At 50.1% G+C, this 9,236-nt stretch overlaps 1 protein-coding gene across 2 annotated transcripts in view; it reads left to right on the forward strand.

Annotated features, from left to right (window-relative positions):
- The window catches only part of kcnh6a (potassium voltage-gated channel, subfamily H (eag-related), member 6a), a 557,988-nt gene that overhangs the window by 136,855 nt on the left and 411,897 nt on the right, over positions 1–9,236 (forward strand). For both annotated transcript variants that reach the window (XM_072561924.1, XM_072561925.1), the window contains one exon: positions 8,782–8,940. In XM_072561924.1, coding sequence (XP_072418025.1) covers positions 8,782–8,940 — 159 coding nt within the window. The remainder of the gene's footprint in view (positions 1–8,781; positions 8,941–9,236) is intronic.

The raw sequence follows: 9,236 nt of genomic DNA on the forward strand, positions 1-9,236 counted from the left end.
AGGATAGGTGCTGAGGGAGGGCCGCACTGTCAGAGGGTCAGTGCTGATGGAGTGGGCACTGTCGGAGGATAGGTGCTGAGGGAGGGCCGCACTGTCGGGGGGGCAGTGCTGAGGGAGTGCCACACTGTCGAAGGGTCAGTGCTGAGGGAGTGCCACTCTGTCGGAGGGTCAGTGCTGAGGGAGTGCCACACTGTCGGAGGGTCAGTGCTGTGGGTGAGCCACACTGTCGGAGGGTCAGTGCTGAGGGAATGCCGCACTGTCGGAGGGTCAGTGCAGAGAGAGTGCCGCACTGTCGGTGGGTCAGTGCTGAGGGAGTGCCACTCTGTCGGAGGGTCAGTACTGAGGGAGCGTCGCACTTTCGGAGGGTCAGTGCTGAGGGAGTGCCACTCTGTCGGAGGGTCAGTACTGAGGGAGTGCCGCACTGTCGGAGGGTCAGTGCTGAGGGAGCGTCGCATTTTCGGAGGGTCAGTGCTGAGGGAGCGTCGCATTTTCGAGGGTCAGTGCTGAGGGAGTAGGAACTGTCGGAGGGTGGGTGCTGAGGGAGTGCCGCACTGTCAGGGTGTCAGTGCTGAGGGAGTGCCACACTGTCATAGGGTTAGTGCTGAGAGAGTGTCGCACTTTCAGAGTGTCGGTGCTGAGGGAGTACCGTACCTTCGGAGGGTCAGTGCTGAGGGAGTGCCGCACTGCCGGAGGGTCAGTGCTGAGGGAGTGCCGTACAGTCGGAGGGTCAGTGCTAAGGGAGTGCCGCACTGTCGGAGGGTCAGTGCTGAGGGAGCGGGCACTGTCAGAGGGTCAGTGCTGAGCAGCGATACACTGTTGTAGGGTCAGTGCTGAGGGAGTGCTGCACTGTCGGAGGGTCAGTGCTGAGGGAGTGCTGCAGTGTCGTAGGGTCAGTGCTGAGGGAGTGCTGCACTGTCGGAGGGTCAGTGCTGAGGGAGTGCTGCAGTGTCGTAGGGTCAGTGCTGAGGGACTGTCGCACTGTTGGAGGGTCAGTGCTGAGGGAGTGTCGCACTGTCGGAGGGTCAGTGCTGAGGGAGTGCCGCACTGTCGGAGGGTCAGTGCTGAGGGACTGTCGCACTGTTGGAGGGTCAGTGCTGAGGGAGTGTCGCACTGTCGGAGGGTCAGTGCTGAGGGAGTGCTGAGGTCATATCAACTCAAACAGTAACAAAGCATTTGAAGGATCGAGAGATGTTTATTATAGCAACATACTCAAGTATTACATCGTAGTTTCAACGAACATCCCGCTGCCTGACTACAACAGAACCCCGTGCTTCCTGTAGGGGGTCGTGCTCCTAACGGTCTGAGGTAAGATGGTGTCTGAGACCTTTATCCCCTCAGGTCACATGATGCCACCGTGAGTGTGGCTGTTTGAGGATTACTGACCATGAGACACCACACCCTCCTGAAACACAAACCTTTCTCTAATGTTTACTCTGATGGTGAGTCACTGTCACCTTGATCCTTCAGTGAAGACAGTGAACTGGAAAATACTGGGCCCTTTCTGCGAGTCAGGCAGCCTCAGTGAACAACGGCTTTTCGCCACAGCCCGCAATCGGTTCTTTTTATGATTCTCTCCTCAGCTCTGTGAATCATCTCTGAAGCTGGGTTTGTTAAAAATGTTGTAGTTTGTTAATCCAGACTCCAGCCTTCAGAAATCCGAAAGTGTCTAATTTCAGAATCTGCTGGATAGTTCCTGATGCCTTCACAATCAGTGACTATGTGTTGTATATTTTATGTTTCCAGAACTAACAGCCCCTCAGACAGACCTGGTGAATGTTGGCGGAGCTTGTTGAGCTGCTATTGGTTGAGTTTTGGGCTGTTGTGTTGCCCTTAGGTACAGTGCTACCCTCTACCAGCACCGACAGGCATGGGCCAGTGTTAGACTGGGTTAGGCAAGGTCCGAAATCCCACAACACCAGGTTACAGTCTGACAGGTCAATTTGAAGACACTAGCTTTCGGAGTGCTGCTCCTTCCTCAGCTGTTGGTGAGAGAGGACGTCCTTAGACACAGTTTATAAGATCAAAGGATCGTCCAACTCATGCGAACAAATTGAGCGAATTTAAGATGGCTCTTAAATCTTTAATCAGTTAATATTAATCAATCGAAACCTGCCCCTCCATTCTAACTGATTAAAGATTTAAGAGCCATCTTAAATTCAGTCAATTCATGCACGTAAGTTGTATGACCCTTTGATCTTTTCCTTATAAATCCTGTGTCTAAGGAGTTCCTGTCTCACTAACATCTGAGGAAGGAGCAGCGCTCCGAAAACTAGTGTCTTCAATTAAACCCGTTGGACTGTAACGTGGTGTTGTGTGACACAGTTCTCCTGTTAATGAGGCTCTGTATCACTCACACAGTATCTGAGCTGTGCTGGGAGACTGGCTCATCCCAGGAGATAAATGAGTAATTAACTGATCATAGTCACGGAGGGAAAGGATTAATTTACTTTCAGCCCTGATAGTTTCCTGTCCAGACATTCCTCTTTAGTCTGGGCTGCCTTTGCAAAAATGATCAAGCAAACTTTGTTCAGGCGATGAACCTGTCCCACTGTCAAAGGTAACGCCTCAGACAGAGATAAACTCTTGTCAGTCAGACAGAGGCTGTAACAATTGGCAAAATTTCAGTTTCTCTCAGTCTGTGTCTGTCCCTTCCTCATTTGCACTCTGCCTTGATCTAGGTCTGTCAGCATTGATCCATTTAATACTGTTAATTACATTTCAATCATCCGTTTTATCTGTCTTGTTCAGCTGTACAAAGTTAAAAATCACACAACACCAGGTTATAGTCCAACAGGTTTAATTGGAAGCACTAGCTTTTGGAGCGACGGTCCTCCAACAGGTGGTTGTCAGGAGCAGCACTCCGAAAGCTAGTGTGCTTCCAATTAAACCTGTTGGACTCTAACCTGGTGTTGGGTGATTTTTAACTTTGTCCACCCCAGTCCAACACCGGCATCTCCAGATCATGACGTGTTCAGTTGTGTAAATGAGAAAGATGAAGGGGAGTGGAATGGAAACAGTGAGCTGAGCACCTCCTCTCACTTCTCCATCTTTGACTTTCTGCTGGCTTCTGGCTTCCTCTGTGTGCCTTTTCACGGTTCTCTCTTCCTGCCTCTGTCTCACTGGCCTGGTGTTTTCTCTGTATTCCTCTCTGTGCTCCAGTGTTTTGGAATCAAACTGTTAACTCTGTTTCTCTCTCTGCAGATGCTGCCAGACCTGCTGAGTTCCTCCAGCTTTTTTCTGATTTTATTTCATACACCCGGCCTCTGCAGTATTTTGCTTTCATTCTGTCCTCATGGGGGAGAAAGTCAAAGTTCACAGGCCTCTTGCTGACAGTGTCTGGGAACGCATCTTAGACACGACTGAGCAATGCCTTAATGACTAGAACTCTGGTCAGCTCCTCCCATGAGCACTGCTTCAACATCTGGGTGGCTGGAGTTTCACACATCGTGGCAAACGAGGAGAGAGAAAAATAAACTTTAGTTTCACTTCGTTACAAAACATGGTCAATCCCAACCATGACAGTGTTCCGGGGAAAATCCTGAACCATGGTACCGTGCTACCACCCAGTGGAGAATCTGGGTTTTACCCTGCCTTCGAAAAGATTTTGTTTTATGGTTTTACTGACCAGGCCAGACCCATCAAAACATATCAAAAAGTAGCCCAGACCCTAACTTTTTGAGTTGTTTGAAGCAGGTGTAAAGTGGATATTCCAGGAGGGATGCAGCTGGCCCAACCACACAGTCTTAAAACAAAACAGAATTTATTTCCACGATCATTGAATGAAACAGAAACAAAAAACAGAATATAGAGAAACTATTTAAAAACCCAGTCGACTCTTGCAACTTAATGATGCTGTTTCAAATTCCTACAACAATCCCCTTGGCAAAACAAGGATAATCACAAACCCAGGGTTTTACAGGAGAGAGAGAGGGAGAGATGGCGGAGGGATTCAGCATGGAACATCTTCTTCCATGGAGCTGTTCCATTGGATTCCCAGCCATCAACTGACTAGCAGCTCTGAACAGCCAGACTGGTAAAGACCAGACCAGACCAAATCAAACCAGACCAGACCAGACTAAACCATAGTAGAGGTAAAAACAATGACTGCAGATGCTGGAAACCAGATCCAAAGAGCTTCGAAGGGCTTTTGCCCAAAACGTCGATTTGGATGCTGCCTGAACTGCTGTGCTCTTCCAGCACCACTAATCCAGAATAAACCATGGCAGACCAGACCAGACCAAACCAACCCAGTGAAAAGCTGAGCTGGGGGAACTGGCCACTCTCTTGTCATTGTTGAAGTGTTTTGTTTAAAACATGAAAGCTTTATTCCTGAGGCAGGATCTGTTAGCTATATTTAAATTGGCCCTAAAACCCATCCAAACCAGACACATTGGAATCTATGCATTTGCAACTGCTCTGTTAAAGAAACTCAGGCCAACCAAACCTTGTTAAAGTTCACAACATGAACCTGTTTTGGTAATTACAGTGCTCGGGGATATTATTACAAACATGTGGAGCAGCTGGGATTGAACCCAGGCTCCCGGTCCAGGAGTAGGGACACTACTCAGCACCACAACACAGCCTTCCATTGGTTGTTCAGGAGCTAATTTTTCTCTGGTTCCTGACTGTGGGAATCACTGGCTGGGCCTACATTTCTTGTCTGTCCCTGGATGTCCTTGAGCAGGTGGTGTTGGACTGCTTTGTGAAGTGCTGTTGGTATCCCAGCCATAACCTGTGGAGAGGGGCAACCAGGATTTGGATCCAGTGACCATGAAGGGACAGCAATATCCTTCCAAGTCAGGCGAGTGCATGGCAGTTCAGGCAGCATCCGAGGAGCTTCGAAGGGCTTTTGCCCAAAACGTCGATTTCCAGGCGTAAGTGTTCCTCTGTACCTGCTGCTGTTATCCTTCGAGATGGAAGTGGTCCAAAGATTGTTCGGCACTGTCTGATGATCTTTGGCAGGCTGTTATCTGGGGGATGATCGGGTCATAGAGATGTACAGCATGGAAACAGACCCTCAGTCTAACTCGTCCATGCCAACCAGATATCCTAAATTAATCTAGTCCCATCTGCCAGCACTTGGCCCATATCCCTGTAAACCCTTCCTATTCATATACCCATCCAGTTGCCTTTTAAATGTTGCAATTGTACCAGCCTCCACCACATCCTCTGGCAGCTCATTCTATCACTGTGTATGAAAACATTCTCCCTTAGGCCCCTGTATACCTGCAACATGACCTCCCAAGGAAAGCATACCAAACGCCTTCTTCACTATCCTATCTACCTGCGACTCCACTTTCAAGGAGCTATGAACCTGCACTCCAAGGTCTCTTTGTTCAGCAACACTCCCTAGGACCTTACCATTAAGTGTATAAGTCCTGCTAAGATTTGCTTTCCCAAAATGCAGCACCTCGCATTTATCTGAATTAAACTCCATCTGCCACTTCTCAGCCCATTGGCCCATCTGGTCCAGATCCTGTTGTAATCTGAGGGAACCCTCTTCGCTGTCCACTACACCTCCAATTTTGGTGTCATCTGCAAACTTACTAACTATGCAATAAGCTTGGGAATAGTTAGCAGAGTAAAAGGGGTAGGGAGAGGGCTTTAACCAAATCACAAAGACTAATTTCCCAGCACCCTATACCTTCTGTGTTCTGCGCTCCAGAAAGTTGAGGTCATTCCAAAGCCTGTGTGTGTCCTGACTCTCACCAGCTGCCATTCTCCCATTGTCCCTGTGCCTGCTGACCGATCCTCATTCCCAATCTGGCAACGCTCTCTGATCCAAATTCTCTACCTTGGTTTCAAGTAGATGTATTGGTTTTAATTTTGCAAAATTTTCTCTAAAGTCTGGAAAGCTCCCACTGGATTACCAAACGGCCCTCCTGTATTTAAGACAGGCAGAACGACAGCAGGACAGCACAGGCCAGTTAGCTTAGTATCTTGGGAAAATGCTGGAATCTTTAATTAAGGAGGATATAGCAGAACACTTGGAAAATCTCAGACCAAGTCCGCGTGGTTTTGTGAAAGGGAATTGGTGTTGGGTTAACTTGTGGAGTTGGTTGAAGAACAAACGATTACTATGGAGAGTGGGGAACACTACTTCGATATTTATAAATGCCACATCAAAGCTGACTTTGCAAAAAGAGAGCCCATGGGTACAGGAGGCATCGTATTAACATCGATCGAGGATTGGTTAGCCTGACGGGAAACAGAGAGTGGGGATAAGCGGGTCATTTTCAGATTGGAAGTTGTAACCAGTGGAGCGCTGCAGGTGTCATTGCTGGGCCAGACCCATTGACCACAGCGGAGAAGGGGACCAAATGGATACTTGTTCAATTTGGTGATGGCACAAAGATAAATAGCAGAGTAACTTTGAAAGAGGAAGGGAGGAGACCCCGAAGGTACATGGAGAGGCTCAGTGAGTGAACAAAAATTGACAGATGGGTGATAATGTGGGAAAATGTGAAATTGTCCACTTCAGCAGAAAAAAGACATTACTTATTTTGAGAGGGATTGCAAAACTCTGAGGTGCAGAGGGATTTGGAAGTCCTGGTACATGAATCACTCAGGATTAATCTGCAGGTACAGAAGGTGATGACCAAAGGAAATGGAGTCCTGTCAATTAATGCAAAAAACAGTCGAGAACCACTCAAGACTTTGGTGAGACCACATCTCTGCACGGGTTTGGGCGCCGTATTTAAGAAAAGATACAAATGCATTATGTGTAAGTGTGTGTGTGTGTAAGCGTGTGTGTATGTGTGTGTGTAAGTGTGTAAATGTGTGTGTGTGAGTGTGTGTAAATATGTGTGTGTGTGTATCTGTTTAAATGGGGTGGCATGTGGCTCACTAGTTAGCACTGCTGCCTCACAGTGCCAGGGACCTGGCTTTGATTCCTGCCTCAGGTGACTGTCTGCATGGGTTTTCTCCGGGTGCTCCAGTTTCCTCCCACAGTGACAAAGATGGGCAGGTTAGGTGGATTGGCCAGGCTAAATTGGCCGTATTGTCAGGTGCATTAGACAGGGGTAAATATAGGGTAGGGGAATGGGTCTGGGTGGGTTACTATTTGGAGGGTCAGTGTGGACTTGTTGGGCTGAAGGGCCTGTTTCCACCCTGAAGGGAATCTAATCAAAGAGTGTGTGTGTCTGTCAGTCTGAGAGAGCGAATGTGTGTGTGTGACTGTCTATCAGTCTGAGGTAGCGAGTGTGTGTGTGTGTGTGTGTGTCTGTCAGTCTGAGAGAACAAGTGTGTGTGTCTGTCTGTCAGTCTGAGAGAGCGAGTGTGTCTGTCAGTCTGAGAGAGCGAGTGTGTATCTGTCAGTCTGAGAGAGCAAGTGTATGTCTGTCAGTCTGAGTGGGCAAGTGTGTGTGTGTTTGTCAGTCTGAGTGGGCGAATGTGTGTGTGTGTCTGTCTTGTCAGTCTGTGAGAGCGAGTGTGTGTGTCTGTCGGTCTGAGAGAGTGTGTGTGTGTGTCTGTCTGTCAGTCTGAGAGTGCGAGTGTGTGTGTCTGTCAGTCTGAGAGAGTGAGTGTGTGTCTGTCTGTGAGTGGGTGAGTGTGTGTCTGTCTGTCAGTCTGAGTGGGCAAGTGTGTGTGTGTCAGTCTGAGTGGGCGAATGTGTGTGTGTATCTATCTGCGAGAGTGAGTGTGTGTGTCTGTCGGTCTGAGAGAGTGAGTGTGTGTGTGTCTGTCTGTCAGTCTGAGTGGGCGAGTGTGTGTGTGTCTGTCAGTCTGAGAGAGTGAGTGTGTGTGTGTGTCTGTCAGTCTGCGGGAGCGAGTGTGTGTGTGTCTGTCAGTCTGAGTAGGTGAGTGTGTGTGTGTCTGTCAGTCTGAGAGAGTGAGTGTGTGTGTGTGTCTGTCAGTCTGTGGGAGCGAGTGTGTGTGTGTCTGTCAGTCTGAGAGAGCGAGTGTGTGTGTGAGGTTGCTGCAGTGTGACTTTGGGGCAGTGTAAACAGGGAAAGAGCAGGGAAAGGGGGCTTTTGTTTATTCCTTTCTGGGATGGGCGTCTCATTGACTGGGCCCATCCCTTACTACCCCAGAGTTGGGGCTGGTGATCTGCCTTCTTGAATCGCAGTTGAACCTGTGCAGCTATGTGCTCAGTGCCATTAGGGAGGATTTTCACCTGGATTTTGATTCAGTGACAGTGAAGGAACAGTCTTATATCTCCAAGTCAGGAGGCTGAGTGGCTCGGGTGGGAACCTGCAAGGGCTGATGTTCCCAATTTGCTGCTGCCCTTGTCCTTCTCGATGGAAGTGACCGCGGGTTTGGAAAGCTCTTTCACAGAACCAGCTCGATGGGCTGCTCTGATGTTTAGATCCAAGTGTTTGAATGGGGACGGATCAGGACCGTGAGAGGTGCTTGGGAGGGGGGAGGACTCGGAGGAAGTGAGGACTGCAGATGCTGGAGGCTAGAGCTGAAAAATGTGATGTTGGAAAAACACAGCAGGCCAGGCAGCATCCGAGGAGCAGGAGAATCGACGTTTCGGGCATGAGCCCTTCTTCAGGGGGGTGGACAAGCCAGGAACCTGTGCAACTGGGAGCAGACTGGGCCTCTGACAGGCCTGAAGCTCCGAGCTCCAAAACGACAGGGACCCTGGCCTTCCCAGGCTTGGGTGGGAAACCCCTAGCGGTTTGTGGGCTGTCACTATTGGAGGTGAAGTGGTGGTGGGCACTGGGGTGGGGGGTATGGTGGGCAGGCCGAGGGTGGGGGGGGGGGGGTGGGGGTGAGGGGAGCTCCTGAAGACCCTCAGTGAGTTGTCTCACGCTGTGCTGGCTGTGTGTATTACAGGCTCCTCCCTGCGCTGCCTGGTGGATGTGGTCCCTGTGAAGAACGAGGACGGTGCTGTGGCCATGTTCATCATGAACTTCGAGGAGCTGAAGGGCACTACCCACTGCTCAGGGACAGGGGACACCAATCACCGGCTGACCCAGGACTGGTTCAGTTCCAGTAGGTACCAACAGAGGGCAGGCTAATCACTGCGACCATCCCCACTCCCTCCTCCATCCCCACTCCATCCCCCTTCCCCACTCCCTCCTCCTTCCCCACTCCCTCCTACATCCTCACTCCCTCCTCCATCCCCACTCCCTCCTCCATCCCCACTCCCTCCTCCTTCCCCACTCCCTCCTCCATCCCCACTCCCTCCTCAATCCTCACCCCCTCCTCCATCCCCACTCCCTCCTCCTTCCCCACTCCCTCCTCCATCCCCACTCCCTCCTCAATCCTCACCCCCTCCTCCTTCCCCA

Source organism: Chiloscyllium punctatum, chromosome 42 (genome assembly GCF_047496795.1).
Source record: "Chiloscyllium punctatum isolate Juve2018m chromosome 42, sChiPun1.3, whole genome shotgun sequence".
Lineage (NCBI taxonomy): Eukaryota > Metazoa > Chordata > Chondrichthyes > Orectolobiformes > Hemiscylliidae > Chiloscyllium > Chiloscyllium punctatum.